The sequence below is a fragment of the Gossypium arboreum genome, chromosome 1, assembly GCF_025698485.1.
Source record: "Gossypium arboreum isolate Shixiya-1 chromosome 1, ASM2569848v2, whole genome shotgun sequence".
Lineage (NCBI taxonomy): Eukaryota > Viridiplantae > Streptophyta > Magnoliopsida > Malvales > Malvaceae > Gossypium > Gossypium arboreum.
Genome location: NC_069070.1, coordinates 122,339,913 through 122,358,860, shown reverse-complemented (window position 1 = coordinate 122,358,860; position 18,948 = coordinate 122,339,913). Strand labels below are relative to the sequence as shown.

Below are 18,948 nucleotides of genomic sequence, written 5' to 3'. Positions count from 1 at the left end.
AATTATATCAGACTCCTATCCTAAGTCCTATCCTACTATTTTTTTTAGTTTCTATTCGTTCTCCATTTTTCCTTTCAAAAATGGCGGCACTCGTTGCAGGGACGCCATGGATGAGAATCAGAGTAATCCCTGAATTCGCTTCTCCGTTCATTTTCCGGCGCCATTTCCGTCGAAATTTCTCTGTGCGTGCTTCAGTTGACAGTGATGCACCGGTCAGAGTCCGTTTCGCTCCTTCTCCGACCGGCAATCTCCACGTCGGCGGAGCCCGAACTGCTCTTTTCAACTACTTATTCGCTAGGTTTTTCTCTTATTTTGCACGTAGTATATTATTTTCGGGTGTAAAACTTTGTCAATTTTGTTGATTTCTGTTTCTGTTTCTGGTTTTTTTCTTGTCTTAAGATCGAAAGGAGGAAAATTTGTGCTGAGAATCGAGGATACTGATTTGGAGAGGTCGACGCGGGAATCGGAGGAGGCTGTGCTTCGAGATTTAGCTTGGCTTGGTCTTGACTGGGATGAAGGTACTGTTTATACGTGCTTATCATTGTCTTTCTGGTTTAGTTAATTTGATATGAAATTTATTGCTTCAATTTCACATGTATGGTGCCATGGTGTTTTTCACTTTTAGCGTTAATTGATTCTATCTCTTGCATTGTAGGCCCTGGTGTGGGTGGGGACTATGGTCCTTATCGACAATCTGAAAGAAATTCTATGTACAAACAATATGCTGAGAAGCTCTTAGAATCTGGTCATGTTTATCGTTGTTTCTGTTCCAATGAGGTAATCGAATTCAACTATAAAGGTTACATTACATGAATTTGGTCCTAAGTTAGTAGTAAGACATTTCAAATGGGAGATATTTGAACTTTTGAATTGCCTTTTCTTCTTTGGTTTCATCTGATTGCCTGTTGAAATTGGAAGAAAACTATTCCTTTGGAGACAAGAAAGTAAATTTTGTGTCCAGAAAAATATAACCTTTGATCCAATAGAACTATGATTCTGCATTTTGAAGTATGGTCGGTTTTAACAGTCAACTTATGAGTTCTTTCGTAATCCTATAGGAACTTGAGAAAATGAAGGAAATTGCGGAGCTAAAGAAACTTCCACCTGTATACTCGGGGAAGTGGGCTACTGCAGCAGATGGAGAAGTAGAAGAAGAGCTAGCAAAGGGAACCCCATATACATATCGATTTCGAGTTCCCAAGGAAGGGAGCTTGAAAATTAATGACCTTATTCGAGGCGAAGTAAGTTCAATTGATTGAAGAATTTCTCCCCTAACAGCCTTGTGACCGGCAAACTGCAAATTGTTCTGTTAATTTGAGCATTTTTGGCTCAAAGTATCATCATGTTTAAGTTTCAGCAGTCCCTAAACTAGTAACAACAGGATGTATAAGACATAACTGTAATTTTCTTTTATAGGCACTAATTTTGTTTGATAGTGTCATGAAGGTTAGCTGGAAATTGGACACACTTGGGGATTTTGTTATAATGAGGAGCAATGGTCAACCTGTTTACAACTTTTGTGTTACAGTCGATGATGCTACCATGGCTATTTCACATGTTATAAGGTAATGGGGAAAGTCTAATTTTTTTACCATTTTGCTAGATATAGTATATGTTTTGTTTGTGGCTTTTGGGTCATTTCTTCTCACACTCTCATATACTGGCATTTCAGAGCGGAAGAGCATTTACCTAATACTCTAAGGCAAGCCTTGATTTACAAGGTGATTTTAAAAGGCATCTATTATCTTTTTTGTTACCATTTGGTGACTTTTAGAGTTTCTGATTTCTTTCAACAAAATGAGGAAGCTGATCTTTGGATTTAAAAATTATTTTGCCACAGGCTTTGGGATTCCCAATGCCGTCCTTTGCCCATGTTTCATTGATTCTTGCACCTGATAGGAGCAAATTGTCAAAACGCCATGGTGCAACTTCAGTTGGTCAGGTAGGTAGTTATCTTCATGCTACCTTGTTTCGTGGCAAATGTAACAAAATAATTGTATTATCTCCTCTAATTTCCATGGGTCCTACAATTTTATCTTTTTAAATTGAGGATTGAAACTTCCCATGTTTAACAAAATTACTCTGTTCCAGTACAGAGATATGGGTTATCTGCCTCAGGCGATGATGAATTACTTGGCACTTCTAGGTTGGGGTGATGGAACTGAAAATGAATTTTTCACCATTGATCAACTTGGTTAGTTTTTCCTGTGACTTCATTTGATCCATATGCACCTCTATTCTAAGTCCTAACCAATTTATCATCCCTCCTCCCCATCTATGAAAAGAGAGCATAAGAAATAGAATGAGAAAATGGAAAATTATAATCAGCTTTGACAGATAATATTTGGATGATTGTAATTTGAATATTTTTTATGCAATTCACAGTTGAAAAATTCTCAATTGGTCGCGTTAACAAAAGTGGCGCTGTTTTTGACTCTACCAAGTTAAGGTGACTTCTCTATGCTTTGATACTGTAGGCTTTATGGTCATATTTTCCATGTAATACTGTAATTTATCCATCTTGTACTCTTGTTCTTTGAAGAAGTGACATTGTACCTATTATTAGGTTGTTTGGTTGGTTCTTAGGGGTAGTTTATCCTTGGTTTGTTATTGGGATCCTTGCTCGTTGGACTTTGAAGTTCAATTTCTTTTCCTTTTTTGTTACTTTGGGCGAGAATACTTGGTTGTTTATATATGCAAGTCCTAAGCTTGATCAAGTGATAACTCCAATGAATTTTACAATTTTCTGCGACTTTAGCTTACAGCTCTATACAAGAACTAAAACTAGAATTATCTGTTTCTTGTCTGCTAAAAGTTGCCACATTTATATTGTTTTCTAATTTATTTCTTCCTTGTAAACTAAAGGTGGATGAATGGTCAGCACTTAAGAGCGATTCCCTTTGAGGAGTTGTCCCAGCTTATTGGTGAGCGCTGGAAGAGTACTGGGCTTCTCACAGAGTCAGAAGGGCCATTTGTAGATGTATGTTTCCTTTTAACAAATTTTGGAAGAATTCTATTTTTGCTCTAGATTATGATAAATAATGGTATGTAAATATGTACAAACAGGATGCAGTTCAGCTGCTTAAGGATGGAATCGACTTGGTAACTGATTCGGATACAGCACTCTCTAACTTGCTGTCTTACCCTGTACATGCTACATTGACGAGGTGATTATCAAATTCTTACCCTTATGTTCTCTTCTTTATTACACAATTCAGTATGTTTTCCAACTTTGATAATTGTTTATGATGGAATTTTGGTTATGCTTGTGCATTCTAACCAGTCTCAAATGTCAGGACAGCCTTAAGTGTAGATATTAGTACTATATTCAATTTATGGATAATAATAGTGGAAGTGCTTTGAAGTAGTGTGTAGACCACTAGAAATTTAGAACCGTGCTTTGAAGTTATGCTTATGCTTTCTCCAATTTTCAATTCACTGGTTTTATTTAGCGCTAACTGTTAACATATTAATATATCCTGTCACAAATTTTGGGACTTTGGGATGTTTAGAATCTGAAAAATACCATAATATTCTATGCTGCTCCGACAAGTATCCATGTCCAATGCATAACTGAATATGGGTACGGAAATACAATCCTCTAACTTCATGGAAATACTTCAAAAAGATTGAACATACCCATATTGCCCACATGCCCATATACGATTGTCATACTCAAGTCCAAGTAACTTAGATAATAGGCAAATTCTACAGCTGTTACAATAGATTGCAAGATCTGGGGTTTGGTTTATGTCAAAGAATCCTATCGTTATGTCGTTTAAATTTTTGTCTCTGCAGCCCTGAAGGTAGACCCATTGTCGAAGATAAGCTTTCTGAAGTTTCTGCCCACCTCTTAGCTGCTTATGATAGTGGTGAACTCTTTGGTGCATTGGAAGAAGGCCCTGCTGGCTGGCAGAAATGGGTAAAGGGCTTTGGCAAAACACTGAAGCGCAAGGTGAGCTTCTAATCTCATACATTACCTTTATGGGATCTTGAATTTTCCTTTTCTTGGCCTACTTGAAATTAGGGGTATAATCGAGTTGAGCTCTAGCTTGAGCTTGACTCGGAATTCGATGCTTGAAGCTTGGCTTGGGCTTGAGCTTGATTGAGTTTCACCTTTAAAGCTTAAGCTCGATTCCTAACTCAATTTCAAGCTCAATTATTTGTGTTTGAGCTTAAGTTCAATTTGAATTTTTTCAGTACTTATTAAAAATAAAAAAGATTGATTGGACTCATGAGTTACTCGAGTCAATTATCAGGATACTTGAATCTGGTTCTTCGATGACAGTGGCTAGCTGGATTTAAGCTTTCTTCAAGCTGAACCCTAATAATTTGCAAATAAAGATGTCTCATTTACATCCATACTTCAAATTATAATCCATGCATGGTACTAAACTTACATATCCGAGGCTGTAACTCTCATGGCAGGGGAAGTCATTGTTCATGCCGCTGAGGGTTTTATTAACAGGAAAACTCCATGGCCCTGATATGGGTTCTAGTGTAATCCTAATCTATAAAGCTGGAAACCATGGCATTGTCTCGCCTCAAGCTGGGTTCGTGACATTGAAAGAAAGGTTTGAAATATTGAGACAACTCGATTGGGAAGCTCTCAACCAGGATCACCCTGCTTTGGAATCGGCGGCTACCATATCAAATTGAAAAAAAAAAAAAGTGACAGGTTCATTTAAAGTTTTTTTTTTGGCAATATAATAATTGCTTATCCCTTTTTGTGTTGTTGAAGTCATTGATGAGATGTAGTTTAGTGTAATAATGGTTTGGTGTTTATGAATGTGATGAACATTTAGTTAGTGTTAAAACTTTTTTTACTTTTGAATCATGTGGAAATGTTTCAAAGCTGCCCGGAATTAACTTTTCTTTGGGGACATTATGGTATTTTTACTCAATTGAGTAGAGAGGCCTAATTATGAACTTCATCATCTACTTTACGGAAATTGAGAAATTAGTCCCTTAACTTTAATTTATTAGAATTTTATTCTCATACTTTACAAAATCTGAAAAGCTAGTTTAGTTGTTGGTTAATCCATGAACTCGAACCGTTGAATTTTGCCTGCTTATATGTTACGTATATATGACTGAAGCGGTGATTTTTACTAATTTCTTGCTTATAAAATCATCGAGCCGCTTATTTTTATGTTAGCGATTTAATGGCAAAAACTAATTGGTTATTGGATTGGACTAACTTCTCAATTTTTGTAAATCAGAATCAACTTTTGATAAATTAAAGCGAATAATTTTTCGATTTTCATAAAGTAGAGGGAAAAACTTACAAAGTAAGTCGGTAGAAGTCCAAATTTGACTCAAATTGAGGCTTGAAATAGATATTGCAGTACAAATAATAATTAGCGCACTTATCATCTTAAGTGTGCGTATATATATTTTATTTTAAATGTGTAAAATTGAATTAAAATTATATTTTTATGTATATAATTGTATTAAATTATATTAGTTCAGGTGTAATTTTGAAATGTCCCCGTTTAAGTGTAGGTAACACTGAATAAGCATAGAAATTGTAATAGTGTAATATATGACATAAGCATGAATAATGGTTACGTACACAATGAAAAAACACGAGATATATTAAATATGATTAATATACGTATTAAATTCGATATGCATAATGATTTATCACTTATTTTGTGTTTAAGAAAATGGGATAAAATTATTATTTAGTCTTTGATTTTCACAATTTATTCAATTTGGTTTTCTTGTCTACATTAGTCTTGAAATTTTAATTTTTCCAATTTGGTCTTTGAATTTATTTTTATTCAACTATGATGATGGGATGTTCTAATATTATGTTACGTAATCATCTAAAATTAAAATTTACAACATTTTAAGTAATGATGTAACACAACGTCAAAATACAATATTATCATACATTAATATTATTCAAATTTAAAGATCAAACTAAAAAATTATCAAAATCTATTTATTTCATATAAAATATTTTACAGAAAATATTTTTCTTATTTTCGGTGTTTGACTGCATAAAGTAATTTTATTTTACTGAAAAATGCTTTGCTTTTTATGTAAAATGTTTTGCAAAATTATTGCTAGTTGTCTGCATACTTCAATTATTAAGGATGGTGTTGGACCACCTTCTAACTTCAAATTTTTCACATTGTATAATTAAGCATTTTTTCAATGATTGCATTTTTTTCTTTATTGATTAATTAGCAAATAATTAATTTTGGCTTTACTCCTCATTTCAATTGGAAAAAGGTTATGTGAAAATTGAAAATTGAAACAATTTTTTATTTCAATATAATTTTAATTATGCAATTGGATATGTTTTAGGATTATATTTTTATGAACAATATTATTGTAGCATGTAATTGTTTAATTTATGTATTTGGTTATTTTTATAGATATGTTACAAATTTTATACATATTGCTTAAATTTAGTTTTTAGATTATTATAAAAAGTTAATGTTATTTATTGATTTAATTAATTAATAATTAAATATTATTTTCTAAATCAATTACGAAAGAAAAATCCTTTTTCCAATTGGTAATGTGATTTTTAATTGAAATTAGCTTATGGAAAATTTATCAAATAATAAAAATATTTTACTTATAATCGTTTTAACATAAAAATATCAATTTTTAGAAAATCAGTTCATTTTCTAATATAATTTTTTGTAAAATATTTTACATGAAAAGAAGCGAAAAAATAAAATGAAAATTACTAATTTGGATATGAAATGTTACTTAAAGAAAAGGATAAACTCTACTTGATGTCACTAAACTAGTACTAAGTTACGTTTGGATCATTTAATTTTAAACTGTTATAAAATGGTCACTAGAATATTCAAAAATTTCCATTTAAGTCATTGAATTAATCAATAGTTTTTATTGAAGTTACTAAATTGTTGAGATTTTTTTAAGTTCGACTAGCGAGCTCCAAGCAATGATTCGACAATTAGTACAATAGATCAATACTCATTGATGAGTAAAATAACATACTTTAAATCTAAGTCGATTTGACAATCAATGTCAAATATAAGAGAATAAAATCATTTGGATTTCGATTCACAAATTTGTAACTTTCAAAGATGTTTATGAAGAAAATTAAACTATAAAAGAGAATGAGAATAATAGCTTTGTGTTAGTGCAAGTAGTGCAAACAGAAAATATTATACAATAACGACTTTAATAGTTTAGGGACATACATGAAAATTTTAAAATAATTTAATAATTTTTTGTATTTTTTTAAGTTGAATAAAACTTAAACTTATTAATATAATTTACTCTAAAAAAGTTAAAAATTACCATATCAAGTGAGACATGTGGACATGGCTTTGCATTGTTTTTTAAACATTTTCTAATATTAGAATTTCGTCCTTTTTCTTACCAAGCAAACTGTCATCATAATAAAGATTCCCATAAGATTAGTAAGTACACTTGTTGTTGTTATATTAATTATTAGAAATTTCTAAGGATATCTTTTATTTAAAAAAAAGAATTTTCTAAGGGTCGAATAAAAGGTGTGGCTAATTAGATTTGTCTAAAAATAATATTTAAATTTGTCAAATAAAGAATCTCTACAGGTTATAGTACTAGTGATTAGACTTATGGCTATTATTTATATTCGCATAATGAAAATTTTAGTTATTAATATTTATATTTTTTGACAATTCGATTTTTTTTTGAAATAAATTTTATTATAAATATTTTAAAAGAGTTAGATTTGGCCTAACCTTTTAAAATGAATCGAATGCTCGCTTTTTTAATGTAAATATTGATTAAGACATTAAATTTTTAAACATGGTAGTCCGTAAGACAATCAATGTATACTTTATGCAAACTTTTTTAAAATTTTATGAACTTTTGTATTTTTTTTAATACTTTCAGAAGTTTTAAATGTTAAATGTTCAAATTAGAGGCATACCTTTTAAAAATTATTCGCATAAGAGAAACTTTTCGAAATAGTCATACAATAGCCTAACTTACACAAAAATACTTAAATAAGAGTTTTTCACGCACTTCAAGTCCAGTTTGTAGTAAAAATTAGATGATTGTTAATGTGTTTAGAATAAACACAATAGTTGAATCAGATATTTCTTGAAAAGAAAAGAAAATAATAAAAATATCATTTGAAATCTGATATAAGACATTTGAGAATACCTTATTTGACTATCTTAAGTGGTTTGGCCTTCATTTGAGCACTTTTGTAAAGATTATACCCTTATATTACCATTTTGAAAGGTTCGACCATTATGTGAGCAATTTCTAAAAGGTTGAGTCCCAATTTGACCATTTAACTATTTTTAAATTATTTGCTAACATAACATATAAGATAAATAGAGTAATGCCAACATAAAGTATACGTGAATTGCTACCTGGGTTGTCAGGTGAACATCATTAAAAATTTTACCATGTCATGTTAAAAAAACGATTCGACTTTTTATTAAAGGCTAATGGCCAAATTCAACTCAAGAAAAGAACAAGGGTCACATTGGTAAAAGATGTAAAATTTGAGAGCTAAATTTATTATTATGCCATTTATATTTAAGCTATATTTAATTTTTTATTGCATCAATATCAATTAGAAATTATTAAAAATTTTATTTTATTATTTTGGAAAAATTAAAAAATGAGAATGTAAATGTTATTTAACATAAAATTTTAAATATTTTTATTAATAATGTTTAAAATTTAAAATTATTAATTTATAAAATTACTTATTTCACTTATAATTTTCCACATAATTAGGCTTATCCAACTATCAATAAAAGTACAGTTGTCAAAATTAAATTGAACCAGCTGAATTAGAAATTAACATGCTCGTCGATTCAACTAATACTATATCATAGAAAAAAGAATAAATTAAAAAATTAAATTAATTAAAATTATTTAAATTGAATTGAAACTAATTTAAATATTTAATTTTATCGTTATAAATTAAAATTTTGAATGTTTATGTTGCCATTATTATTATTTTTGGTCGAATCAATTGAATCGTTGATAAGACGATTGATTGATTTAATTATTTATATGATTTTCACAACATTGGAATAAAGTGTCCTACAATATTAAGATATTAGGAGTTAGACTTGTCCTATTATATTGATGAGTCTTGTTATATTATAATAAATTCTCTTGTGGAGTTTTATGTAATAAATTAATTCGATATTAATTTAATTAAATAAATTATTTAAAAATATATTTTAAAAGGGTAATGAATGTTATAATGATGTTTTTGTTTTTATTTTATAAAAATGTAAAATAAAATAGCTAAAATCATTAATTAAATAAAAAAGTCTATTATTAAATGATTTAATTTTGAATTTTATCCATCTATTTTTCAAAAATTAACAGGTTAGTATCTCTACTTTAATTTGTTAAAATTTCATCCTTATACTTTATAAAAATTGAAAAAGTTATTACGATTGGATAACCTTGTTAATAGCCATCAAATCGATGACCTAGACATCAAAAGTTCAACAATATATGGGCAAGAAATTAGTAAAAATAACCACTTCAACAAATTAATTCAATAAATTAGCAAAAATCGACCTATTTACCAATAATTGAATTAATTTCTCATCTTTGTAAATAAGAGGATCAAATTATGTAAAATTAAAGTACAAATTCTAACTTCTCAGTTTTCATAAAGTATAGGGATGGAATTCTGAATTAAACCTTTTAAATCAAATAAGTAAATGGATTAAATTCTAGAAATTAAAAACAAAAAGTTAAATTTCAAAAGTATGAAAAATAAAAGGACTAAGTGCATAATTAGACCTTGTTGTCTTCAACACCCAAACTAAAAACCATGCACTTGCAAAAAAAGACAGCCTTCAAGCTCTTTTGAGTTCATCTCATATCATTGTTCAGTTGCACAGCTGTCACACGTGCCAACACCCTGTCTCTTCACTCACGCGCCATTTCCTTTTATATCATACGCTCTCACCCATATCTCTTCACTACTGGACACGTGTCCTCCCAAAACAATGCTATAAAGAAATAGTTTTCCCTACTTTTTCCCTCAATTCCGTTTCACCTTAGAACGTAGCGGAACTGTCTCGCACCCTCTCGTTTTCACATTTTCCTATTTTATGCTCTCATCCTCCTCCGTGCCTTCCGCCGTCGGCTTCGTTCACCACCGCCATTAATGGAGACCCACCGGCGATCTTCGACTAATTCCGTTCGATCTCACAAGCCGGCAAGGCCAATTGCTTTGGAAGATGATTCCACCAAAGCTTCTGACGCATTGCCACTTCCTTTGTATTTAACGAATGCTGTGTTCTTCACTCTCTTTTTCTCGGCGGTTTATTTCCTTCTTTGCCGTTGGCGGGAAAAGATCCGATCCTCTACGCCTCTCCATGTCGTCACCTTTTCCGAGATCGTTGCGATTCTTGCTTCCGTTGCGTCGTTTATTTACCTTTTGGGGTTCTTTGGTATCGATTTCGTTCAATCTTTGGTTCTCCGGCCATCGGCTGACGTTTGGGCTACTGAAGATGATGAAGTGGAAACTGAAGTTTTGCTTCGTAATGAAGATGCTCGTCACGTTACTTGTGGACAAGCACTTGATCGGTCAATTCGATCTTTGCAACCTCCGGCACCTATTGTAACTGCTGAGAAAGTGTTCGATGAAATGCCTGTGACAGTTATGACCGAGGAAGACGAAGAAATAATTAGATCCGTTGTGAATGGAATGACTCCTTCATATTCTTTGGAATCTAAATTAGGTGATTGCAAGAGAGCAGCTGCGATCAGGCGTGAGGCTTTGCAGAGAATAACAGGGAAGTCATTATCAGGATTGCCCTTGGATGGTTTTGATTATGAGTCGATATTGGGACAGTGTTGTGAGATGCCGGTTGGGTACGTGCAGATTCCCGTGGGCATTGCTGGGCCTTTGTTGCTTAATGGAAGAGAATACTCGGTTCCCATGGCAACCACCGAAGGATGCTTGGTAGCTAGCACTAATAGAGGCTGTAAGGCTATTCATTTGTCTGGTGGAGCTACAAGTGTTTTATTGAGAGATGGGATGACTAGAGCTCCTGTTGTGAGGTTCGATACCGCAAAAAGGGCGGCTGATCTGAAGTTGCATTTGGAAGATCCTGAAAATTTCGAGACCTTGGCTTGTGTTTTTAACAGGTTTTTTTTCCCTCGAATTCTTGGTTTAATAATTTTGTATTCAAGTTAATACTGTTACTTGTTTGTCTAAGAGTTTTGGGTATTTTTGAGTTATTGCAGATCAAGCAGATTTGCTAGGCTTCAAAGCATCAAATGTGCAATTGCAGGGAAGAATCTGTATTTAAGATTCTCATGCTTTACTGGTGATGCTATGGGGATGAACATGGTTTCCAAGGGAGTTCAAAACGTTTTAGATTTCCTTCGAACCGATTTCCCTGACATGGATGTCATTGGCATCTCGGGTGAGTCTCTTTTTAATGGATTTATAATTATGTTCCGGTTAAAATGTGCCTACAGTTCCTGTACTTTTCAAAAATTAGGAATTTGGTCCTGCTTTTCAGATTTTAAAAACTATTATTATTTTGGTTAAATTTCTTGCTATTACATTTTGAAATAAAAAAAACACTCATTTGGTAGCTATATAATAAGAAAAGATGTTGTAATTAACCTGAATTTAACAAAAAATATTATTAATAGACTTGAATTTGAAATATGAAAAGTAAGAATAATTTCCTGAAAATACAAGTTCAGGGACTAAATTCCTAATTTTCAAAAAGTACAGGGAGTATAGGCATATTTTAACCCTATGTTCCTCATCATTTTCATTGTTTGAGCTTAAGATCGTTGAATTTTATTGATTTATGATGGATATAGGAAACTTCTGTTCCGACAAAAAGCCAGCTGCAGTAAATTGGATTGAAGGCCGAGGCAAATCTGTCGTCTGTGAGGCCATCATTAATGGTGATGTAGTGAGGAAGGTCTTGAAGACAAGTGTAGAATCTCTCGTGGAGCTTAACATGCTTAAGAACCTTACTGGTTCTGCCATGGCTGGAGCTCTGGGTGGATTTAATGCTCATGCCAGTAACATTGTCACTGCTGTCTATATAGCTACTGGCCAAGATCCTGCCCAAAATGTCGAGAGCTCTCATTGCATCACCATGATGGAAGCTGTTAATGGCGGCAAGGACCTTCATGTCTCTGTCACAATGCCTTCCATTGAGGTAATTGATTGTGTTGCTCGGGTTTTCACTATCAAAATTATCAGGCATACTAAAAATATCTTACAACTTATGCCCCGATAAATGACCCTCTAAGTACGCTCTAAATGCATCTAACACGAGAATGAGATATTAAATGCATTGACATGAGTACAGGACATGATCCTCAAGTACACTCGAGTAAATTAGTCATTCTCCTAGAAAAGTGAGCTATTTAGTATTTGTTCATTGAAACGGTTAATGATGGTAAGGTTGAACAACTTGTTGAAGTGAAAAAATGATCAAACTACTTTTTAACTGTTATTGTCTTTTTTAAGGGTTAAATTACTTTTTTGGGTTTGAACTTGGCTACCATTTTAAGGGTTAAATTACTTTTTTGGGTTTGAACTTGGCTGCCATTCTCATGTTGGGGCTTAAAGTTTTTTTGGTCTAAATTAGTTTTTGAACTTGACAATTGTTCCATATTTGACCTAATTCTTTTTTCAAGTTAGTTTCTAATATTTTCTTCGAAACCTTAAAGTTCAAGTCTCAATATGGGAAAAACTACCAAGTTCAAGGACTAATTTGGATAAAAAAAAGGTTCATGACTCAATGTGAGAATAATTACCTAGTTCAAAGATTAATTTGGATAAAAAAAGATTGAAGCCCTAGTGTGAGGACAGTAACCTGGTTTAGGTCTGAATATGGGAACAAGACCAAAAAAAAGCTCAAGCTTCAATATAAGAATTGTTGCCACGGATCCAAATAATGATTTAACACTCTTTAGCTTATGGTACAAGAATTAGTCAGCTCCAACTTTTAGAATTTTCCAAAACAGGTAAATCTTGGAAAAAAAGGTTAAGATATCCGTATCTTGCCTAATAATTTTATATTGTTATATGATTTATCTTCATAGGTTGGCACTGTTGGTGGTGGAACTCAGCTTGCATCACAATCAGCTTGTTTGAACCTTCTTGGTGTCAAGGGTGCAAGCAAAGAATCCCCTGGAGCAAACTCAATACTCCTTGCTACTATCGTAGCCGGTGCTGTCCTTGCCGGCGAGCTGTCACTGATGTCAGCACTTGCTGCCGGGCAACTAGTGAAAAGCCATATGAAGTACAATAGGTCTAGCAAGGATGTTTCCAAGGTTTCTTCCTAAATTTGATGAAAAAAATGACCTTGGTGTCTGTCAAAGCCTGAAAAATTTGGTGTAAAGTTGGAAGCTGAAAGAGAGACATCATCATCTCTTAGTAATAAGCTAAGTAGACTTCCCATCTATTTGTAACTTACTTCTATTTATTTTTGTATTTTTTTTTTCTTAAGTAAGTCAATGTAATCTGAGTTCTTAGATTTGTGTAAAATGACAGGATTGTTATTAGCATTTTCTTTCTTTTCATTTCTCTTGGTTGAGAAATGAGAAATGAGTTAATTGCACACATCCCTAAATTATGACTTTTATTTTAATTTTTTATTTTTTAATTTTTATTCTAAATTATGTCATATAAAAATTTGATGTCTGATTAAATTAATAATTTTAGTAATAGAATTTTATTGAAAATATAATTAGAATGTATTAAAATTTGAGTACTAATTTAAAATAAGGATTATAGTTTAGAGTTGTTAGGCTTAATTTAAGAAGTTGGGTCTAAATTCAGAAATATTTATAAATTATGTTAATTTAATTTTAATTTTTTTAAGATTAACTTTTAATATTTACATTTTTTATATTGAGCATTAATTTAAAAAATAGAAATTATTATTGTGAATTTTATTTTTAGGTTTTTAAGTGAAAGGGTTATAAAGAAAAATAAAATTACAAAAAGAAATACACAATATGTAAATGTTGAGAGTTAAATTTTTAGAATCAAGATTAAATTGATACAATGAATAAAATTTGAGGATTAAAGTTATTATTATGTCAATTTTAAAACTATCACTATTAGTCACTTTTTTATAAGTTTTCATAGTTGAGTGACAACAAAAAATTAATAATTGGATGATTATTTTATAACTTTCAATAGGTAAGTTAAAAAAATCTACTCATAATTGGGTAACTATTAGTATAATTTATCTAAAAATACAAGAGTATGTCATTGTGTTTCTAAATTAACAAAATGTGATAAAAAATCAATTCAATTTTATAATTATCAAGTCGAGATAGAATTATCAATTTAAGATTAAAATAATCAATCCAAATTAATAAAAGAAAAATCAAATTCAATTAAAATACGATTTAAACCAAACCTAAAAATTCATATTTCCATTTAACTCAGTTATCCGGTCTTGAATTTCGATTACACGTAATGAACCCTAAAATCCAAATGGAATATAACCCAATAAAAAAATCCTAATTGATTAGCTTATATTATGTTTTTCTTCCTACATTTCAATAGCTGAAAGCCTTGGTTTTGAAGCAGAGAAGAGCAAAAAAGCTTTTTCAAGCTCTTTTCCTTTTCCCTTCTAAAGGTAAAAAATACATTGTTTCTTTTCTGGGTTTTCTTTTATATGTTTGATTTCGAAATATTGACTTTATTTTGAATAAATATGCGACCTTTTTTTGTTAAATCTAATTAGGGTTTTTTTATTAAAGCAGGGGGAGAAAGTTGGAAACAAAGAGCCTAAGCTTATAATTTGATGGATACCGGAGGGAATTCATTACCGTCGGGACCCGACGGTGTGAAGAGGAAAGTGTCGTATTTTTACGATCCGGAGGTCGGCAATTACTATTACGGCCAAGGTCATCCTATGAAACCTCATAGAATCCGAATGACGCATGCCCTTTTAGCACACTATGGATTGCTTCAAAATATGCAAGTTTACAAGCCATTACCTGCTCGAGAAAGAGACCTTTGCCGTTTCCATGCCGATGATTATGTGAATTTTCTTCGCAGTATAACGCCGGAAACACAGCAAGATCAGCTCCGGCAGCTTAAGCGGTTTAATGTCGGTGAGGATTGTCCGGTTTTTGATGGCCTTTTCTCGTTTTGTCAAACGTATGCAGGTGGATCTGTTGGTGGTGCTGTTAAATTAAACCATAATATTTGTGATATTGCGATTAATTGGGCTGGTGGCTTGCATCATGCGAAGAAATGTGAAGCTTCTGGGTTTTGTTATGTTAATGATATTGTTCTTGCTATATTGGAACTTCTTAAGCAGCATCAGGTATGTGTTTTTAATACTTTAGTTCTTCATTAGCTTTGTTTGGAACTTTAAGAAATAGTTAAGATATTGCGAGCTAGTGCTAGCACTTTGGTTGGGGATAGATGCATCCAAAGTCCATGGAGGTGGTAGTGGTTTTCAAGATTATATATCCATAGTGAAGTGGGATTATACATCCATAGTGAAGTGGGGTGGATTGTGGAGCACAGCATGCTAACTCTCAGTGGTGATGGGTTTTGCAACATCTGCCCCCCACCCCGCACCATTGCCATCTCTACCCAGTCCTCCATTGAAGGATCAGGCAGAAGGTAGAAAAGCTTAAAACAAAGCCACTTATCCGATTTTTCTAGCTTTCTTTTAGAACTTTCTTCTTCATCTTTTAGAGGCGACTGTGTCTTTGTCCCACACTGGGAAAACAATAGGAAATAGATAAGCCATTGCGCACTAGTGCTAGCACTTATTGACAACCGGGAACCCTCGAAGAATGATAAAAAGTTGCTATAGTAGGCATGAAATAATGAACATATACATATTAATTGACCCGGATGAATTGTTTAAGTTTTCAATTCATACATTTCATCCAGATTGTAAAGATTTATGTTTTTGCACTGGTAATAACTTGATGTTGTATAGTTTGTTATCAATAATGCTTTTCCTTCTCCTTGTTGCAGCGTGTTCTATATGTTGATATCGATATCCACCATGGAGATGGTGTGGAGGAGGCATTTTATACAAGTGACAGGGTCATGACTGTTTCTTTTCATAAATTTGGCGATTATTTCCCTGGCACGGGGGATATACGTGATATTGGATATTCAAAAGGGAAATACTATTCCCTTAATGTTCCTTTGGATGATGGGATCGATGACGAGAGTTACCATTTCTTGTTTAAGCCAATTATTGGTAAAGTTATGGAAGTTTTTAAGCCTGGTGCAGTTGTCCTTCAATGTGGTGCTGACTCCCTATCTGGAGATCGGTTGGGGTGTTTCAATCTTTCAATCAAGGGTCATGCTGAATGTGTTAAATTTATGAGATCTTTCAATGTTCCATTGCTACTATTAGGTGGTGGTGGTTATACCATTCGGAATGTTGCTCGTTGTTGGTGCTATGAGGTAACTTATCTTTCACAATTTCATTGAATTAATATTTACTAATTGGTTTAAGCAATTCGGTTTGCTATTGTTATCTAATGTTAATATATTGTAAAGGTGGGTAAAAGTATCATGGAGACCCTTGAATTAGGAGTTGATTGCATTTTAACCCTCTATTATGTGTTAGATCAAAGAGCAAATTGGTCCTTTTATTGAAATCTTCATTTTTACAGTTAAAAACCGGTCCCTGTACGCCAGCATAAGGTGGTTATTTCGTTAGCCACAGCCCACATCAGGTTTTAACTGTTAAATTCTTAACAAAATGGAGTGGATTGCTCTTTGATCTAGCATAAAGAGATTAATTTGCCCATTTTTTGAGTAAATGGGATAAAATGCAACCTGACTCCTATTATAGGGGCTTACATGGTGTTTTTACTGGTAAATGTGAGTTTTAAGGTAGTAAACATTTTCATTAAAGATATACGGCACTTGTGTGTAATTTACCGAATAATAGTTGTCCTTTTCGTTTCTCGAGTAATGTATACACTTCAGAAGAACTTTTATTGTTTTTGTGCAACTAAATGCTCCTCTTTATTCTTTTTTGGTAATGCCCCTGTCATATATTTCATCAACACTTCAAGTTGTTTCTTTTTCGATTTTGACTGTATTATGGTTGTGATCTTAAACTTAGAGGAACTATTTGTAATAATGATTTCTCAATGTAAGCAGACAGGAGTTGCACTCGGAACGGAAGTTGACGACCAGCTGCCTCAACATGAATATTATGAATATTTCGGTCCGGATTATACACTTCATGTTGCCCCTAGTAACATGGAAAACAAGAACACACGCCAATTACTTGAAGAAATACGTAATAATCTACTTGACAATCTCTCAAAGCTTCAGCATGCACCAAGTGTCCAATTTCAAGAAAGACCACCTGACACTGAGCTTCCCGAGGTGTGTTCCACAGCTTTTTTATGTTATTTCTTATCATGTTTTAGTAGCTTCTTTTTGCATCTGGTATCTATCGGGGAAGTATATCATGTTTCCCACTCTCAGTTTTCAATCTTCTCCATATTTGGCATTTCACATTTTAATAGTATTGTTGGAGCAGAAGTCATTTTTTGCCTCTTTTCTGCCCCTCTAATGCAACTGGGTGGTAGTTTACATTGATACATTTCTTCTTATGTTACTGGGGCCCGGGTACAAATGTCAGATTCGGATATATTCAATTGTGTCCAAGTTTTAACATGTATTTGGAGGATCTTTTAAACATCATATCTTTATACCCATGTCCGGACAAGCATCGAGCACGAGTACATAGAGAAAAGTGGAGAGTTAGAGTAACATAGCACTTCATACATTTACTAGAAGTTACATGTATATCTATTGATTATATTCAGGCCGATGAAGATCAAGATGATGCAGATGAAAGATGTGACCCGGATTCAGACATGGAGGTTGATGAGAAGCGGTATTTTTCTCTCTTTTTAAAAACTTTTTCGGATATTTTACATCCGAACCTGTTTCTGATTGCATTTTATTTTCATCTTTCCCATTCATTATGTAGGCCAATCCCTAGCAGAGTAAAGAGAGAAGCAATTGAACCCGAGAGAAAAGATTCGGTATGCCTTATGCTATAAATGTTAGATTTTTTCCGCGATTGCGAGACTTAATGGATTTGCATCACAATTCTTGTTTTAAAAATTTGCTAGTTTGAATGGAACTTTTTTTCATTCTGCCTTTATATTCTCTCAGGAGGCTCCGAAAGGCACTGCAGAGCAAGCTAGAGGATTCGACAACATGGCAACAAATGAGACCCTAAGTACAAAGGTGATATAAACACACTTGCATTTGTATTGTCTATATAAATTATAACACGACCTGATTCCGATAATGGTATTGGAACACTTAAAATGCCATGTTAATGTTGTCTTTTTCCTTTTCTATTTTTGCAGTCTGTAGATGTCAGGCCTATGGCTATCGATGAACCAACTGTGAAAGTCGAGCAAGAAACATCGAACAAAGCATCTGATCCAATATACCCGAAGTCTTAAATCGAAACCTTTCAAATAGGTACTGGAGGTAACTTGCATGTATTAGCAACACTGTAACATTATAGCCCCCCTTTTGTTTGTTGTTCAGTGTAATCTGTAGAAGCCATGAAAAACCTAGCTTTCCTTTTTAAGTTTTTATTTGAAGGTAACCCTGTATTTTATTTGATACTAAATTTATTATTTGCAACAAATTTATATGAACATGCTATTAGAATCTGCTCCATTTATATATAAGTTTTGTTATTTTATATTTTAGGGATAAATCAAATTTATACATAAATTTTGGTTCAATCGTACATTTATACTCATGAAACTTGAATTGTGGTTCGTATTTACACATAAGTGTTTGATTTTAATTTGATTATACATATTTAAAGAAATAAATATGTGCATTTATTTTCATATATGATTAATATAATTGTTTGCGAATGCAATATATCAATATAAAATGATGTTAATTTGATAATATTGTTAATGATTTCATGTATGAAATCACTT

At 32.5% G+C, this 18,948-nt stretch overlaps 3 protein-coding genes across 4 annotated transcripts; all 3 read left to right on the top strand.

Annotated features, from left to right (window-relative positions):
- LOC108480192 (glutamate--tRNA ligase, chloroplastic/mitochondrial) lies at nt 1-4,952 on the top strand. The gene is made up of 13 exons (XM_017783096.2): nt 1-298; nt 400-518; nt 656-777; nt 1,059-1,241; nt 1,447-1,565; nt 1,673-1,721; nt 1,841-1,942; nt 2,092-2,194; nt 2,386-2,449; nt 2,866-2,980; nt 3,067-3,167; nt 3,799-3,955; nt 4,429-4,952. Exons 1-13 carry the CDS (start codon nt 81-83, stop codon nt 4,657-4,659), a joined length of 1,683 nt encoding a protein of 560 aa, XP_017638585.1. The 5' UTR covers nt 1-80; the 3' UTR covers nt 4,660-4,952.
- A 5,002-nt stretch (nt 4,953-9,954) lies between these two features.
- On the top strand, nt 9,955-13,586 carry LOC108483316 (3-hydroxy-3-methylglutaryl-coenzyme A reductase 1). The gene is made up of 4 exons (XM_017786646.2): nt 9,955-11,124; nt 11,224-11,405; nt 11,818-12,164; nt 13,057-13,586. Exons 1-4 carry the CDS (start codon nt 10,139-10,141, stop codon nt 13,297-13,299), a joined length of 1,758 nt encoding a protein of 585 aa, XP_017642135.1. The 5' UTR covers nt 9,955-10,138; the 3' UTR covers nt 13,300-13,586.
- A 769-nt stretch (nt 13,587-14,355) lies between these two features.
- LOC108483491 (histone deacetylase 19) lies at nt 14,356-18,684 on the top strand. Of its 2 annotated transcripts, none has more exons than XM_017786926.2 (8): nt 14,356-14,606; nt 14,731-15,302; nt 15,971-16,411; nt 17,120-17,350; nt 17,797-17,867; nt 17,964-18,018; nt 18,152-18,226; nt 18,352-18,684. In XM_017786926.2, exons 2-8 carry the CDS (start codon nt 14,775-14,777, stop codon nt 18,448-18,450), a joined length of 1,500 nt encoding a protein of 499 aa, XP_017642415.1. In that variant the 5' UTR covers nt 14,356-14,606; nt 14,731-14,774; the 3' UTR covers nt 18,451-18,684. The 2 variants fall into 2 exon arrangements, with proteins under 2 accessions (XP_017642415.1, XP_017642414.1); XM_017786925.2 differs by having other exon boundaries at nt 14,360-14,606; nt 14,734-15,302.
- The last annotated feature ends 264 nt before the right edge of the window (nt 18,685-18,948 follow it).